This window comes from Chelonia mydas, chromosome 20 (genome assembly GCF_015237465.2).
Source record: "Chelonia mydas isolate rCheMyd1 chromosome 20, rCheMyd1.pri.v2, whole genome shotgun sequence".
NCBI classification, from domain to species: domain Eukaryota; kingdom Metazoa; phylum Chordata; order Testudines; family Cheloniidae; genus Chelonia; species Chelonia mydas.
This window is the reverse complement of record NC_051260.2, coordinates 10,243,526-10,261,829: the sequence shown is the minus strand read 5'-3', so window position 1 is coordinate 10,261,829 and position 18,304 is coordinate 10,243,526. Positions and strand designations below refer to the sequence as shown.

Sequence of the window (18,304 nt, the reverse complement as noted above, 5' to 3'; positions counted from 1 at the left end):
TTATTTGATGGCATTGTAACAGAGAAAGCCTGGCAGATTTATGGGTATGCGGAGTGTTCCGAAAAATAGACTAAATTAAGTATTCAAGCCATTGAACTGTAAATACAGAGATAGTATCATTTCGCTCTATCTGGGTGAGAAGAGAAAATTGGCAATGGGGTCCATTTTTTGCCAAGACCACATTATTATTTAAACAGCAGTGAATCATATAAATGAATGCAGCCCCCCCCCTTTCCTTTTTCTTTCTTTTTTTTTTTGGGGGGGGGGAGCATCCAGCAGATTTTAATAGGAAAACAACTGTCTCTTCTGTTCTTTTGTGTGTGTATATTAGCCCATATAGATGGCCATGCATTTTGCCTTTTCTCCGAAGATTTTAGATTTTAAGTGATTCCATCGTAGATTTCTCTACGCTCGCATTTCCCTTGGCTGCTCCTCGGAAGAAAGTGACCTGTCTTAAGTTAACTTTATGAGCGTAAAGTGCTCATAACGCGCATCTAATCACTTTGCTCTTGAGCGGGTAGGTGCAGACACTGGGATAATTGCTTGTGTTTATTTTCTCAATAGAAGAACCCCAGCTAGATCTGAAGCTTTTATTATAATTATTATAAGGTCGGGTTGTTGGGTTGTTCCCCCCCCCCCCCTTTTCCAAGTATTTGAACAGAAACATCAGCTGTGAAATCTACAACTCTTGTCCAGATCGATTAATGTGGGGGGAGGGAGGGGGCTCAGAGTCCTTGGAAGCACCAAGGTTAATAAAAGCACCAGGGTTAACCAAGATAAATATTGTATGCCTCGTAGGGTTTTAGCACTCCCACTAACCATATCAACCTCTCCCAGAGAGCAGGGTGTGTGTTCAGACGCTCCGGATTCTAATTGTCGTGGTGACTGAGGCCACGAGTGCCTTGTTTACATGAGTTGGGTATTTGTTTCTAACAGTCTTGCTTTTTACTAGATATATATATATATATAGCGCGTACGGCTCACGCAAACTTGGAGAACTGCACTCGAAGAGCAGAGCCTCTCGTTTACTGCGGGGGGTGTCAGCTTGCAAAGTGACACTTGCCAACAGTTCACCGGAGGACTCTGCTGAGCGCCCATAATTCTTTACAACCCTCTTGCAAGTCGTTATGAAAATCGCTCTCAGTTATCAGAATGAAAGAGAAGCGGTGATGGATACAGCGAAGCCGAAGAGCCCCATATGTTACAAGGAAATAAACGTGAAGAGACAGTGTTATTATTTTGTTTGTTGGTTACTTGTTGGGGCTTTTTCTAGATCTTCCAAAGGAACCTTGTGATAAGAAACAATGGAATTAAATTTGACTCCACAATCTCTCTCTCTCACTCTCTCTCTCTCTCACACACACACACGCACGATTTAACCTAATAAGCCTGAGCTATCTCCAAGCCTTGCTCTCCAAACATGCCTGGCATATGCTAAAGCTTCAAAAGAGCGAGCAATAGAGACGGTTCTGCCATGCATACCAGCCACGGATTGACAGGATAGGGGCATAAAACAGCCACCGCTTTCCCCTATTAACCCCAAAGGCAAAACGCCTCGGATTCTTTTGGCCACATGGATTCTATTTACAAGGGTGGGGTTCATCCCAGCTCTGCCAACAAAAGAGGGCTAGCCGAAGGAGGATGGATGGGTTAGGGAGGGTATCGACACAGCACGTTAAAGCTGTTTCATAACACGTCAGCCAGGGTTGCTCACCCCACAGAAACTAATGTGACTTTATGCACCCATACCAGTCCCTCTCCCCTCCCCCTCCTCAAAATACTCCTCTCCCCCTGGTAATGAAGGTCTGATCGGATCACAGGAGCGCTTAATTTGCAAATATGGAAAGCAGGGACAGAAGAAGGCAATCCCTTGCCAGAGTTAATCGCCATCCGCAGTGACCACGAAGGGCTGTTTTAGGGTAAAGATCTTAAAAGAAGCCATTTGATAAAAGGGTTAGCAATCAAATGGAAAGTCTAAAACCAAAACAAACCAGCTCACCACCCCAAGAATAAAAGGTCGATAGATTGCAGGCCTAGAAGTTCTGTGATAAACAGTGATCCAAAGGGGGAAAGTGCGCTTTAAACCATCTGCTGCCAGGGCTATAAAACAGTTGGATTTACAGCTTGCCTCTGCCAGATACCCATGTGAAGTCTTTCAAGGAATTCCCTCTTTACAATGGTCAGGCCAAACCTTGGCTCTGTTCTGTGACACCCTCCGAAAGCAGAATGCACACTTACAAACACAAACACACACCCATAGACACAGACATACACATGCACACTCCCAAACACACACATAGAGACAGACATATATACACAGCACATACCCAAAGTCAGGCACACAAACACTCCTAAACACCTAGAGGCACTCACAAACACACACACAAACACACACACAGAGAGAGAGAGAGAGAGAGAGATACACACAGCACATACACAAAGTCAGGCACACAAACACTCCAAAACACCCAGAGGCACTCACAAACACACACACAAACACAGAGAGAGAGAGAGAGAGAGAGAGAGAGATACACACAGCACATACACAAATTCAGTCACACAAACACTCCAAAACACCCAGAGGCACTCACAAACACACACACAGACACATAGATACACACAGACATACACTCACACAAACACAGAGAGGCATGCACACACACACACAGCAGACGTGCAGGCACACGAACACACTCTGACAAGCACACACTTACACTGGAGGTTTATCTTCACAATAATCTTTATGCTGCTGGTTCTAAGACTTTTCTACCCATATTAGGAAAAAAGTTTCTTCGTACCCAGAAAGACGGTTTCCAGATAGAGAGGAGAACTGTTTAGATTAAAAAAAATTACAGGTCTTGATGTTTCGCGCCGGGGAGTATAAACACTTCGCAATGCTGTGTTCCTTCACGAGTGGAGCGGACAGTAACAGCAAAGCCAGTGCGGCATTTTCTAAATCTCCGAAAATCCTTGGAGAGGAAAGGAAAGGTTAGGATGACCAGCATGGGGCCACTACATGCGTACGTATCGGTCGATTTATGTCACCCAAGATGTATATTGTAAACTTGATATTAAAACATTCACCATAAAAAGGCAGATCGTCAAGGTAAAGAAGCCACTCAGTAGCATCAAGCCATTGCTATACAAATCACGGGTCATTTTCTTCCCATACAGCAATGCTAGTCCCACTTTTCCACCTGCGTTTCTCTCCCCTGAAAGCAGCTCCAGTTTTGTGAAAAGAGAGAGAATCAAAATCTGAAATAAACTACTTGAGAGGTTGTTGTTGTTTTTACAAATGGGGGGGGGGTACCTTCTCCTTTGCCTTTTTTCCTTCACATCATCAGCATTTTTTTTGTAATAAACATTTCCCTTATTAAATATGCCCATGAAGAAGTCAGGTCTCTTTAAAACCAAGTCCTTAAAATATTTAGCCCATTTCAGGCTCATGCCCCTTTTACAAAGCTATCTCGCTGTATATACACCCAGGGTCAGTTCTGTATACTGAATATATAAATATTGTTATCAAGAGCAAACTTTATACATTCAGTGCCCATAGAGGCCCATGCATTCTAGCACTGAGGTGAAGTTTATACAACTTTAAATTCAGCTTTACCATCTGTTCCTTTGGTTTTAAGAAGGAAAAGAATCTAAACCAAAGCTTAAAAAAACCAATAAGAACGCGGCTAGTGCACTCTTTCAAACAGGGTGCTGGCAGAATAATTCTCTATCTACAGTCAACATCGTCTCATAGACACCATAGGCTTTATTTTACATGCTTACAGTTGGGAAAACTGTCCAAGGATCAAGCCAGACTATTCTCTTTCCAAACCTTAATTGTTAAATTAAAATGAGTTAGTGCGGTATAGCCTCTGCACCAGAGACCCCTAGGACTTGAGTTTGAGTCAGCGAGGTCAATGGGGGTTGGCCACTGACTTCCGGATTTTTGTTTGTTTGTTTGTTTGCCCTCAGCCTCCTCCGTCCCCCAATTTATTGAAATTATTCTACAAACCAGGATAGCTGTATTTAAGCATTGAAATAAACATGGCGCGTGGAGGTATCGAATTTTTTACCCGCCAGGACCTCCATAGTCTGGAAAGTGTAGAGAAGGTATCTTCCTTAGCATAGGATTTTAGGGGATTATTTGTTATTATGCAGTTTAGACCCTTTAAAAAAAAAACCTTCTTGGATTCTAATTGGAAGTAAATTGCAACACTTTAACAATCATCTAATCTGGATACTTTAATAAAAGAGGAGTCTAAGTAGTCCTTGATGGGGCTAGAGACATGGGCTAGATAAAGTTATACGTCCAGACTTCAGAGCTGTTGCCAAACAAGTAAATTAACCTGCTGGTTCAAACAATAACTTTGGGATTATGCCGTTCCCTAACACGAAACTTCAAGACCCTAGTCAAAGCTCCTTTGTCCTGCTGTCCAAACTTGGGGTCATGACCTAGCTAATGCAAAGCAAACCTGCGAGTAAACACTTTATTGGGTCTTCTTTAAATATTTATAGGTACTTCAGGGGAACTGGTTTTGGGGGATTTCAGAGAAGCCAGACAGACGTTTTGCTGCATGCACGCCCCAGAAGTAAGCCAAACTGTATCTAGATATTGCAAATAAAATAACCATAATTTCATGGACAATCCTAATAGCAGGTTGCTTCTACTTTTTGGGTTTCGCAGCATTTCTGGAGGGTAACCAACTTCCAGGCTGTGTGGGTGTGGGTGTCGGATACATTTTAATTCTATCTCTATATGTGTGAGGTTTTGTACATATGAATGTATATATAAAATGTGCACATGAGCATAAACACGTGTGTGTGTGTATATGTGTGTAAGCATCTACTTTTAATTATCCATGTATATGCCGGTGGAAGTCTTTTTGTATGTATTTGTGTGTGTGTGCATATACTTTTAATTCTCCAAATGTGTGTGTGTGTGTGTGGTTGTGTGTATATGCATGTACTTTTAATTCTCTGTGTGTACTTTTAATTTGCCAGGCTATTACTCAAGGGAAACTTGCACTCAAAAGCTGCAAAGCACTTTAAGCCTGTTAAAGTGTCTGCTTAATAATAATTTAATGAATTGAAAATAAATGTATTAAGATGTGATTCGGTGAGGTTAACAAGTAATAAGCAGAGGAGAGGACTCTATGGAGGAGTGAGCTTGGGTGTAGGGAAGAGGATGATTAAAACAACATACTTCCTTTAAAAAAAGAAGTATCGGGAAAAATTTACCTTAAAATATTTTTAATACCTTGTAATAAATTAATTCTTCTATCCCATGCTGGAGCATACCCTTTTGTTTGTGTTGCAATGGTCGTGTGAGACTCAACTTTATTTATATTCTGCTCTATTTCCTAAAGAAGCTGGCTGTCTTTGGGGTAAAGGTTAATTTTTTTCAGAGGTATATTGTCCTTAATAATTTCACTTTTCCTGAGAAGCAATAAGTATGAGGCATAAATAACCGTTCAGAGGGGGATGGGGGTGGTGGTGGAAGGGAGTTAACATCTGAGCCCCAGAGAAATGAAACTGTTTAGCTGAAAAAGTAATAACACAGATATTTATGAGTGACTAAACAGACACAAACAGAATTGATTGAGTGACAGCCGTCACAGTGAGCGCATCAGAATTAAACTTTATGAAAAAGCCCTAAAGTTTGAAATAGTAATTTTAATAACACCGATCTCTTTCCATTCTCAGTAACATATGTATATTACTTATACATTGCAATATATATATATATATATATATATATATATATATATATATTTAGAGTTATTTTTCTTGGCTACCCCTCAATTATTTATAGGTTGCTTGTTTGCTCCTCAGAAAGAGTTACACAAAGGACAAAATATTACTGAACATTGTATAACGTTTAACACCAGAACAGCAAATAACTCCTTTAGAGGAGGAAAGAAGAAGCTGGGAGAGCTGTAGTACAGATAAAAAGTGAAGAAAATAAAATGATCAAAATATCCCTGAAAAAATGAACTCCAAGAAACAGCTAAAGATTTTAATACAAAGATTGTTTTTAAAAAAATCTTTCTTTTTTTAAAGCAAAGTATCTATCTATCTATCTATCTATCTATCTAATACATATGATGGATTAGGTAGCAATGGAAACTTTAATTTAGGAATGGGAAAAAATTAATTTAGGAAAAGTGAATAATTTACAAAGCAATATTGAATTCCCTACATAGAAATAAACCAACCTCTCTCTCTCTCTCTCTCTCTCTCTCTCTCTCTCTCTCTCAACTCAAAACTATCTATTGCTGAGTTGGGAAAATACTTTTCCACGTAGGAAGACAATCTATAGCCAATGAAACAAACAAACAGAAAAGGGTGGCTTTTGCCAGAAACTGTTAATATCATTACCATAACGGCTGCTGGCTGTTTGTAAGGAAATACTAGTCTTTCACTAAAGTCCCAAAATGTTTGGTTTGGTACCTTGCCCATCAAAATAAATCATAAGGACAGATTAGGAAGCACATAAAACTATATCTCTGGATAATGATATACGAGACCACAATAAATGTAAGTTACACGTTCGAGGTGCTGTCAGTTATGGTTGCAAACCCGTAACTCATTCACTTAACCCTGGCTGAATGTTTGTCTTTTAATTACAATTAACAGTGCAGACGAACTATGTGAGGGATAAAGGACACAAGTGGCTGTAAAGACCTGGGATATTATGTTAACTGAAGAGCTTGGAAGCTAAACTATGCCACTTCTGTGGATTAGCCCTTGGGCAAAAGGGGGGAAAATGTGTATCTATATACTGGAAAAGTTTTCATAAAACTGAAGGCACTTAGTTTAACGCCTGAAGGCCCTTGTTTGTGGGAAGTTATCTCCCCAAACATCTCTGGAGCTGTTGGTTTTTAACAGGCAATACAGGAAACTAAGTTTCACAACTTCTTGAACTACATTTAACAGAGGTCCCTTCAAGGGTCTGTATACAAGGGCTTTATAATGTTTTTTTTTATAGCTCGTTAAAGCCTTATAAACTGCTTCTCACTCATGTTAGAATTTTAGTCCTCAAAAATCTAGCTGTGAGGGGAAACAAACAAAAAAAAATTAAGCGTGTCATTTTCAAGCAAATTGGACTGGAAGAAAACGAGTTAAAATAAACTGACCTGAGATGTTAATTTGATCCTCGGGAAACATTTTTTGTTGATGATGTTACTTTTATAGTCCAGTAATATAAGTAGAGAGAATATCCAATCACGAACAATGAAATACACAGTTTGAGGGGGAACATACCCCCACAAATCTATATGTGCCGAGGTAAACCTGGAACATAGCGCACTGAAATGAAGGAGCATCTAATCTTCGAACACAGGATGATGGGGAGTGGGGGTAATGCAGCCCCTTGTACCAGATCCATATGTGCCATGGTATATCTGGACCATTTTGCACTCCTAAACAGACTAAACTATTGTTTCCCCTCTAACACAGAAATTGTCTCCCTTCTCGCCCGATTGCATTTGCCTCCTGATTTTAATCCTCGCTTTGCAAAGTTCCCCCGTGTTTTTTTAAAGTGCAAAGCTACTTACTTGGCGTTGGGTACTTTGATCTGGTCATAGGGCAGTAGCCAGTTGGGAAATAAGCCATGGGAAGGCGGGAAGTGAGAAGAGAGATTTGGCCGTAACTTCACCCTTCTTCCTTTCTCTTGGATTATTTTGGTGACAACACAATGCGATAACACGCATTGAATCTGCCCCATCTCTCCCCCATTACTATGGTAAAATCTACAAAGACGCTAAACAGTAGTGGTGCCGCTAAATCTATGTAGAGAGACACAGAAGGTACACGTTGTGAGACCTACCCGGGTCAGGGGGGCTTAGAGGTCAGCCTGCCTGGCTAGAATAAAGCTGATGGGATAGAAAAGTTGTCCTTTCAGTGAACCCATTTTTGCCATTTACCCGAACTTCAATAAAGTATCTTTCAGGCGCTCAACATGGAGGCGTCAAGAGACTATGGTGCAGGCTGCTTGTAGCTAGGAACATTAATTTTTTTTTCTCTTCCCCCTGCTGCCTGGCTATATAATGCATTCATAATCTCCCTCCACTCCAGGAATTGTGTCATGGCCAAGTCTAAAGGCTAAGTAAGATGCTAAATAATACTCAGCAGAACGCAGAGAAGAGGTGAAAAAGTAAAGTTAGTCTCAGAGCAAAGAACCGGGGCAGAAAAGTAGGTACAAGAATGCAAAGGCATATACCTAAATGTGATTCTTTTTTTATTATTACTGAATATGCAGACTATAGAGCTGAAAATGTGATTAATGTTTCCTTAGCTTCCTCATCAGACACTCAGAGAGAGAACACACACGCAACAAAAAAGTCTCATCCCATTCAGAGCCAGTCCCCTCTCAGAATACCCCTTTGTAATTCATCCAGTTATGATGCACTTTGCAAAAAGGGGAGGGGGGGGGGAGAAAGTGGATCAAACTTTAAACAGAAATATTTCCACCCAGCCCACCCCCACCAGCCTCAGTTTAGTCTGCGGAACTAGCACATGTAGGTTTCCACTGATGAATACACATACACACACAAATTGCTTGGCTATGAACTGCCAGTTCAACTTTGTAGCAGCACCATTATCACAAGGTTAGGACTTTTAGCCTTTGTTTTCTTTACAATGTATATGCATGGTGGATGTGTCTGAAGACAGTGTCTCTAACCTCAAGTAAAGGCTCTTTTTCCCCTTTGGAGGATGCTTTGTTACAGATTAGCTAGCTAATTCACTTTATTGAATATAAAAAGAATTTAAATACCATGTTTTTCTGTTTGTTTTTACTGGTAAAGTGTGTGAGATTGTCTGTTACAGGCAAGGAATCAGAGGGAGAGAAAAAATTGCAACCAACTCATAACACATACCTCTGCATGGAGGTGGAAATGTTTAAAGAGAACTATAGACTTGATGTCTATTTACAATGGCAACATTTTTCTCCATTCTCACTCTGATATTAATGTCCCTCAGCAGGAGTGTAAAGAACTGATGAGCTTTACATGTACACGATCTATTATAAATAGTAATCATAATATATATTCCCCTTTCAGGATCAATCTCACCAGCTATCACAATAGGTTCTGAGACCATTATTTGTTTAAGGGAAGGCTATACATGTTTTTGAGAGCCAGTAAAAACCAACATTTAAAAACGAATGAAATAAAAATAAAAATAAAGATAACAGAAAGATCCCCTTCATTCAGATTAGATAATCTCTCTTCTGGGGAGGGTTAAGGAGATCTAATCACCTGGCCAACTATCCTAATGCAAGACTTTGGGATAGTGTTAAATGCTTGAAGAATAAATGTCTTTAAACAGGCCTACCTGAAAATCTGGCACCCCTATGTTATTTCAGACTGGGACAGTAGTTCTGAAAAGGAGCATGCTGCAAAGTTGCAAAAGATTGGGGCCTAGAAAACAGCTATGTATAACTTCCCCATTTGTACACAACTCTTTCTTACAGTTATCTCATCCTTCCGGGAAAGTAAACAAACCTTCAATTGTGGGGACAAATTTCTTGCTAAACTATCCATGTCACTCTCCGTTTGGATCATTTATTCAAAGTCCAAGAGCAAGAATGCCTTTTTGCCAAACCTTTTACTGTCTTTGGAAGAAGATTAGATGAAGCCTATTGGTTTTATGAATGAACTAGTTCACATAATCTTTCAACAACAACAAAACAACAGAAGTGTAGAGAAAGAGAAAAAATCAGAAAACCCTTATATTAGATAGGGGGGAAACAGAGACAGATGAATGATATTCTAACCCAAACACACATCACTGTTCCTTTCTCAAAACAAGATTCCTTCCCTCCCTCCTCCCCCCCACCCCCAAGTATATATATGTTTGACTGGGAGAATCTGAGATTGAAACACATTGACCAAGTTGTGATGTCATAAAATCTAGAAAACAGAGCTATTTTTATGTTTGTTTAGACTTAATTTAAGCAGTCACTCCTGCACATGGAATTAATGCCACAATCCCAGGATTATTATATATATATATATTTTTAGGGCTAGGGGAATGTGGAGAGTGAAATAAGCCACCAGACATTAAAGTAAAACTAATTCACACTCACTGGTTTATTGAACACTGGGACTTTCACATACACACTAAAACTCTTTATTGCAAGTTTACAATGATCATGTAAAATCAGTCCAAAAACACAAATAACCACGACAAAAAAACTAGCTACTGACTTTGTTTAAACCTTGCTCTTTTTTTAAATATGTCACTATCCTTCCCTTTTCTTTTTTCCCCCTTGCTTCTCAAAATTTAAACCAATTACTCGCTCAGCCTGGTTTGTGTGATTTTTTTTCCCTTTTGAATCATGATGATTTTTTTTTAGCTTTTTCTTCACATTTATACCAAAGAATTTCAATGCTCCATTTTATCCTCGGTAGATCATTGTACATTTGTAACGCAGAGGGCAAAATACCTACATTCTTTTTCTTTGTGATTATTCTTATTTGTTCATTAAATTCATCTAACGGAACATTGACCTCTTCCCCCCTCCCCCTTCCTTACCCCTTAAAAAATAAATAAAACCCTGAAATGGCGTAAAAAAACCTGCAGGTTCTCGGTCACCTGGCTTCATGCTATGTTACATGCATCTAAAGCCTGTGGTCTTACAGAAGACCTCATTGTTTTTTATACGCACAGGAAAACTACAAGAAAAGAACCAAAATATATATATATATATATTAGATTCTATAAATAATCAGAGTCAATTTTGTGTGTGTGTGTGTGTGATATTGTTTATAACCTTGTGATATCCTCTGCTCGCTGATCCTGAGCTGTACCCGGTGATAGTTCCTCGCTGGGGGCAGCGTTACCAGCAGCGATGGTGCCCGCCGATGAATTAGATGGAGTCGAGGATCTGACTTTGGTATTGGGCAGCCTGTGGTCTTTTTTCCATTTCATCCGCCTGTTCTGAAACCAGATTTTGATCTGCCTTTCCGAGAGGCACAAGGAGTGAGCTATTTCGATGCGCCTTCGCCTTGTCAGGTACCTGTTATAGTGAAACTCCTTTTCCAACTCCAAGACCTGCTGTCTTGTATACGCAGTCCTGGAACGTTTGGGCTCGCCTCCATTGTAATTGGGATTCACTGGAAAAGCAAAGATTAGCATGAATAGAGAGAGAGAGAGAGAGAGAGAGAAGCAGACAGAACAGAGAGGGAGAGAGAGACAGGAAATCTAGAGTGGCTCAGGAAAAAGTAATCAGCTAAATGGGTTATAAAGAACTTCTGGCAGCCCAAGACTTTCTATTCTAATAAGAAGGGGTTTCCCTGGCTCAAAAGACTGAATTATTTATGTACCCCTTACAAAGCTTTAGGAGTTTCACACATACATAACAGAATGAACCACATGGCTAAGGCTGCCCAGACTAGCTTGGCTATAAAATTTATGGTGGGTGTAATTACCCATTCCGAGTCGTAAATCCAGCTCAATTGTGCTAACCCAAAGACTCTCATGGAAGGGAAGGAAACAGGGGGAGAAAAAAAAAAACGAGAGAGCGAGCGAGCGAGCGAGAGCAGGGTGTGAAAATAGGAAGGAAGGACAGAGCAGAGGGAGAGAATAAAAAGTTGCCTACCAGTACTGACGTGGATTTTTTTCATCCATGGATAGACTATAGGTTGCTTAGAAGCTGTGCTGTTAGGATGCTCAGGGTTTGGCTGGTTGCAGGCTGGAGGGGCTGGGGAAGGAGAGGTGGAGGAACTGGAAAGAGCAGTCTGCTCACAGAGCTGCTGCGGTTTCTCTGAGAGGTGGTGGCCTCCTTGAGTTTGCCCATGTCCCCTTTGGTGCGCGGCTGGGTTGCCGGGAGCTTGAATATTGGCACAGCTGTATTGGCGTTCTGGGTAGTTTGGTCTTGGTGGTGGGTACAGTTCTTGGTGATGATGCTGAAAGCTGGACTCCCTTGTCCGGCTGTAATATTCCGGACTGTGGTCTGGGATGTAATTATTTTGCGAATATTCCTCGCATGGAGGAAATTTCGGATCGATGTAGTTAGAGTCCATCAAATAGGAGCTCATGATCATTAATTTCTGGAGTGGAAAATAATTTTTCTCGCTTTGTCGTTTTTCTGCTCCATAAAGCCCTCCTACAAGCTGGCGACCCCGTAAAGTTACTTTCACCATGTGACTCCCTTGTCCAATCACACCAGCCAGCCTAGTCCCCGGATAAGGAACCAAAAGCTTTTTCAAAATGTATCCAATTTGTGTGTGTGTATGTGCGTGTGTGTGTGTGCATTGTTGTTGTTTTTTGTTGTTGTTTGTGTAATCTCAAAACTAGGAGCAAAGGGGTCAGGATGGTGAGAAGGATCAACAGACCCCCTTTTCTTTCCTCCCCCCGCCCCCCCTCACGCCGCCGAAAAAGACAAATGTGTAAGGGAAAATAAAAGAATAAAATCCTACCGGTTTTTGTAAAGGGGGTGGGGGGACATGTGGGGAATATTCCTCATAATACCCCACACCCTGCCATAGACTGGATTTTAGAAATCTCTCCGTGGTAGAACTTCCCCCCAGATTTTGCAGATCAACAACAGAACAAGCCATAATTATGAAGATTAACTATCACTTTACCCTGCACAGAATAAGACATGCTCAGACTATGTTGAATTTTTCACTTTAAAGAAATGCTAGGTTACAAAACTGCCCCCCTTTCCACCCCTAAGTAACACAGGGCAGTTTAAGTGCCCTTGCTGGTAAATTTGTTTTCCCCCACCCAAAATGAAATATTGTTAAACACACATCATTAAATGGGGGATGGGGAGGGAAGGGAAGGAAACAAGTTACCTGAGAGGTAAAAGGGAATATGCAAATCATGGCTCCATAATTTAGAGTTTTCTAAATGCTCCCAACCTTTGCTTAAGAGATATCTCATTTCCTTGGAAACTGATAGGATCTATTTGTGTATTAAAGATCATAGCTACACAGTCTTTCCACCCACTCAGAAAGCTGGAATGCTTTTGGAGTGACAACAATTCTTTACTTGTAAAACTACTTGTGTGTTTTTATTCCTACTGGCTTTTACAGGCTGATTATGCTTTGTCTTCGTCATTCAAAATTCTGCCTTTTCCAGTCTGCCAAAGCTCCATATAATATACATATATTACATACATACATTTAATTAAACATACATGTATGTGAGATAGATAGATAGATAGATAGATAGATAGATAGATAGATAGATAGATAGATTAGATCAGATTAGATAGAAATGTGGTTCATAGCTCCACATCCAGCCAGAGAATCAGTTTCCCTTGTAACGTCCATTGAAAAGACCCATTTAACTAGCTGCTTTAATAGAGGGAGGGAGGAAAGGTTGAGATAACATATATAAAAATGGCTCCCTTTCCCAGATGTCAGGACAAATAGACCCCCTGTGCAAGTACTGAAACTGGAAATCGATGTAAATATTTTGGAGAGAGCAGTTATTGCAATTAAGGGCTTTATCTATAGCTTGCACTAAACAGAGGGGCAGAGGGAGTCGGATTAATCCCTTGTACTGCTTGATAACAATTATAGTTGAAAATCATAGCTTGCAGGGCATTGCCATATTTTACTTGATAACAATAAAAGTGACACATAAAGTTAACTGTTTATGTTTTATTTATTAGACTAAACGTGCCAGCGGTGTCGGAGGCTTTTGGCTCGTTGTTACAGCTTTTATGGGGTTGTAAAACGCCATAAATCAGTCACATGAAATGGTTGGGGCTTTTTGTGCTGTTGGCTCAGACTTCTGCTATTTCTTCTTTATATGAAAAGTAATAATGTGATTTTATTATTATTATGATCCTCATCCCCAATCATCATTATTATTCAGTCTACCTTTAACAAGCCACCCCCACGCTGTCCTGGCAGAAGCTATGGCTGTTTTGCACTTGAATAACTACCTTTTAAAATGACATAACCAGTATTTGAGGATTTAATTAGAACAGCTGCAATTAAGGGAATCAAAGGAAAGCAGAACTTTACAAGGCTCTGGCATCGTCCATATACTCCCCTAGAGACGAATTTGTGACTCTCAAATATTCACACAAATTCGATTCTACAGGGTACATATAGACGACTGTATAATTTGGCACTTGTGGTGTTGAGGCTTGAGGGGTGGGGAGGGAAAGGATTGCACTTCAGAATAGTGCTCTCTGGCTGGAGGAAAGTTGGAGAGCATGCAAAGGCCACTCACTTAGCATGTTGCTTAAGATGTTTACAAATATGGTTTGCTTTGCATATTTGTGATTGCGGGTCCTACCTCACACAAAGACTCAGTCCCATATATATTTTGGCACTGTTGCATGTGGAAACTCATTTGCTGCTTTCATTATTATCTAGCATTTATTGGTTTTATTGGCATATTTTTCCCATGGCCTAATTACTTATCCAGTGGCTTGACAAAGATGAGCCCCACTTTATTAAAATTAGATATGTTCCATCTCTTGATATAAGCAAGTAGAATCCTATCTGTCTAAAGAAAAGTTGCAAGGAGGGTGGGGGAAGAATCTAGAGTTTGCAAAAGACATTAATGGAAATGTATTCTGGTATTCAAAACATTGATTCAAATCTATCTAATACATTCCTTTTCACTAGCTGTATCTCATGCTGTCCGAACACCTTGGACTCATACAGGATTTTGACATTTATTGTTCATACTGATGCAAAAACTTTATTCCAAGGCTGCGGGGATATTGAATAAAGATGTAGAGTTAATAAACTAATTTTACCTAGGCATGTCTTTTTAAAGGATGAATCTCGGTAAGCCACAGATGAGAGGGATTTTAAAAAATATCCACAGGTAGTTATCTAAGAACATACTTGGTGGTTATCATAAACAACTAAAGAGTTCAAAAATCCAAGGAGTGAAGGTCACCTAAACTAATTTCTACCAATGAGTTACAGACCTACAGTTCGAAGGCTTAAAAAAGTCTTTGGCTCAGTGTTCCAGATGGCCAAGGGAGAACTGCAATTTTATTTCAATGATTTGTTATTCTTACAGCTTTGGGACTTAATTGCAAATATTTTTTTTTTAAAAAAAAGGTTTTCTTTAAAGAAGCGCCTGGCCCTGCTGCCTTGTTAATCTAAATTCATCCCTCCCCCCTTCTATTTTAGTTTCTTGCACATTATCTCTAAGCAGTGCACAAATATATTTCCCCCCTCACTTATCTGATTTTTTCTCTTTTTTTTTGTTTTTAGTGGAGTTTTTAGATGTGTCTTTTGCTTTAAGTGTTTGGCAGAATTTTTGTCTCCATAAAATAAGTCTGCACTGACGTGTGAAGAATAGTTGTACAAGAATCTGGCTCTTTTGTCTATAAACCTTCCCTCCCACCCCTCTCTCTTTCGCCTCAATTTCCCCAGCCAACCCAACAATGTCGACAAACAGTTTTGGACTGACAACGCCAAGAGAAATATAGCACCTCGAAAAAATAATTTCTGGTCTTTATTTCCTTCTCTACCCAGGGATCAGGTTGCAAAATATAGATCTGGTTACCATTTCAAGAACATTTTTGAGTACAAAGCGCCTTTCTGACAGTACTGAAGAAAAATAAGTGACTATTGTCCCTGCGGATTCATTGTCTTAGCTATTACCATACTGACCGTTTGGTAACCTGTACCTCAAGCCATTAGCAATCTGTGCATCCTAGAAAAATGAAGTACCTATCTACTGGGGTTTTGTTATTCAATGTTTAATAATAATAATAAAACAACAAACCTCACACTATGAACTATCTCTTCTTGAGATTCATAGGCAGGAAATAAATGTTTGAGTAGAGTTTTATTTCAAAGCATTTAAGGGTTTATTTTAAGGTGATTATTATACAATAAGTTACATTAGTGTGTATGCTGGGGGCGGGGGGAGAGACAGATAGTTTCTTGCAGAAAAAAACAGTTGGTTTCTCTGTGACATTATGCAATGACATGTAATTAATTAAATTTTAATTTTTCTAACAACTTGAAAGCAGTAAGTGCAAAAAAGACCTTTTCTTTTTGTTCCTTCATAATACAAATAGACAGGTCTAATTTATGCAAAGAAATATGCAAATGTTTAATTGATTTTTTCTTAAATCTGTTGTCAGTAAAAGTAATGAATCGGCCTAAAACGATTTTAATAACCAGAGCATGTCAGGAGAAGTACTCGCCTTCACATTTTCCTTTTTAGTCTCCGAATCTGTAATAATGTAAATATTTACCCCTTCTTTCTAAAACGTTAAAATGTTAAAGATGAATTCCTGTTGTTTGTTTGTAAAAAAATATACAAACCGTTTGCTCAATCTCTCTCTCTTTCTCTATCCCCCCCCCCCCCCACCCAGGAATTCAATTTTCTTCAAATCTCGTTGAAAGTGGCTTTTTAAAAAGTGGGCGCATTTTAATATTGGTTAGACAGCGTGACCTGAATTTCACCTCAACTGTTTGACTTGATCCAATAGGTCACTGCCAAGGAGTTATTGATGGGGGAACTCCATTGAAATTTGTCTCCTCACAAATGGCCTTTAGATCTTCTAGCTAGTTCAATAACTAGTTATAATGTAGAAGGGGAAAAATGAAGCCCAGAGGCAAACTAATTTGATGTTTCATTTTTATGCTGGAGAAATTGTTGGTTTTCTTTCTATCACCTCCCCCCAAACCCCCCTTAAAAATCTGGTTTTGGCGAAGACCCCCTTTTAGCTGAGAGGAGATTTGAATCTGTATTACAAATATATTTTATTATTGTTGTTGTTATTAATTATTATTAATAATAATTATTATTATTTATATTGGAGCCTCAGTTCATGAACTCTTCAAGACTTGACCTACACGGGAGCTTAAAAATAACTTCCTGCTTGGTAGGAAACATGCTTTTACTTTTTTGTTTGTTTGTTTTAAAAGAGGATTATTATTTGTAATAGATCAAAGTAGCCAGCATGGGTAAGCGAGTTACGTCTCAATTCTTTATAACTTCTCGTGTGATTTCATTTAGCTCGAAAAGAAAATATATGTGTTGCAGCTTCGAGAACTAGCAAACCAAACCTGTCAGAGACGGTCCTTAAAGAATAACTTTTTAAATAAATCCAAATTAATAAACCTGCGATCGGTAGAGTTTAATTTATTTCTTATACCATATTTGCTTGTCTGTAATGGTCCATATAACTACAACTGATCGCTTCCTTCTTCTCCTTTAGCCTCTTCAACCCTATTTAAAAGGCTGAAAATATGTATTTTAGTTATAATCAATACATTCTGAATACAATCTTTTCTGAGTCTGACGGCTCTATCCTTTTCAGCACTGAGAAAAAACTTTGATGGAGGATCCTTTTAAGTGACATATATAGAGGCTATAGGGTTTCTCCTTGACTTTTTCTATACAAACAATACCTGTAATGACTCATCTCATGCTGCTGAACCGTAGGTTAAGTTGTAAAGAAAACATTGGTCTTCTACGGGGATGGGAGGGGGTGGGGGGGAGTTGCAGAGAGAACCGTTCAGTGGAAGTTAGGTGGATGTTATTGTGTGGTATGGAAATATATACAAACTTTAGACAGCTCTTGTTCTGTATTATCCTAGAAAGCTTCTTCTTGAGTGGCACTTACTAGCTTAACCCATTCAGCCTTGAAATCGTCCCCCAGAGTGATAATATTAATAATTACAGAGAATGCACTGCTTTGGCTTGATTCTGTCTGTGATAGCACCTAGCTCCTGACAAGAACTCTGGAAGCCGATGCCCAGGGAAAATGGATCTGGGCTTAGCCACTGAGACAGTAGAGTGGGTTAGAATGATAATATTAGTTATTTTAAATTGTGCAGGGGAATAGAAAGTCATACCAACCTCCCTTGAGGTTGAAGGGTCAATATAAGAGTTAGCTACGTTGTCCTGGCCCGCAACTAAGTTTAGGGCAACTCTGATAAACCCTACTGTGCGTTCATTTTCAGTGTTGCAGAGACAACCTCCCTGCCTCATATAGTCCTGCTAAATGCCTTCTCTTTCCGCTGGATTCCCTTCCTAGCTGGCTCAAGAGTAAATAATCCAGCTGAACAGGGGCAACACTTCGTGTGACATTCGCCATAGAACATTTGGCGTGTAAATGGCAAAGAGAAAAGTCCGATGGGTTATTCTCATTCTGAATCTGTGCCTATGGGGAAATAAGAAGCACAGGTTGCAGGCACTTCTGGTCGGTACTGACACCCTTTGCAATTTAAAATCAATTCTGTGGTAGCTTTCTCTGGGGATGTGAAGTAATCACTGGACACTTTTTAAGCAAAGGGCAGCAAAAGAGCACCCTTTCCTCCTTGGGTTTCAAATGGCCAAACTGCTCTTACCATAC

The 18,304-nt window shown here is 39.6% G+C and overlaps 1 protein-coding gene and 1 long non-coding RNA gene across 3 annotated transcripts in view; both read right to left on the bottom strand.

The window, feature by feature from the left end:
* LOC114020832 overlaps positions 1–18,304 on the bottom strand; it is a 67,998-nt gene that overhangs the window by 17,789 nt on the left and 31,905 nt on the right. The window lies entirely within an intron of this gene.
* Positions 10,062–12,340, bottom strand: HOXC4 (homeobox C4). The gene is made up of 2 exons (XM_027828111.3): positions 11,603–12,340; positions 10,062–11,117 (listed from the first exon to the last, which is right to left on the bottom strand). The coding sequence occupies exons 1-2, from the start codon at positions 12,144–12,146 to the stop codon at positions 10,768–10,770; spliced, it is 894 nt and encodes a 297-aa protein (XP_027683912.1). The 5' UTR covers positions 12,147–12,340; the 3' UTR covers positions 10,062–10,767.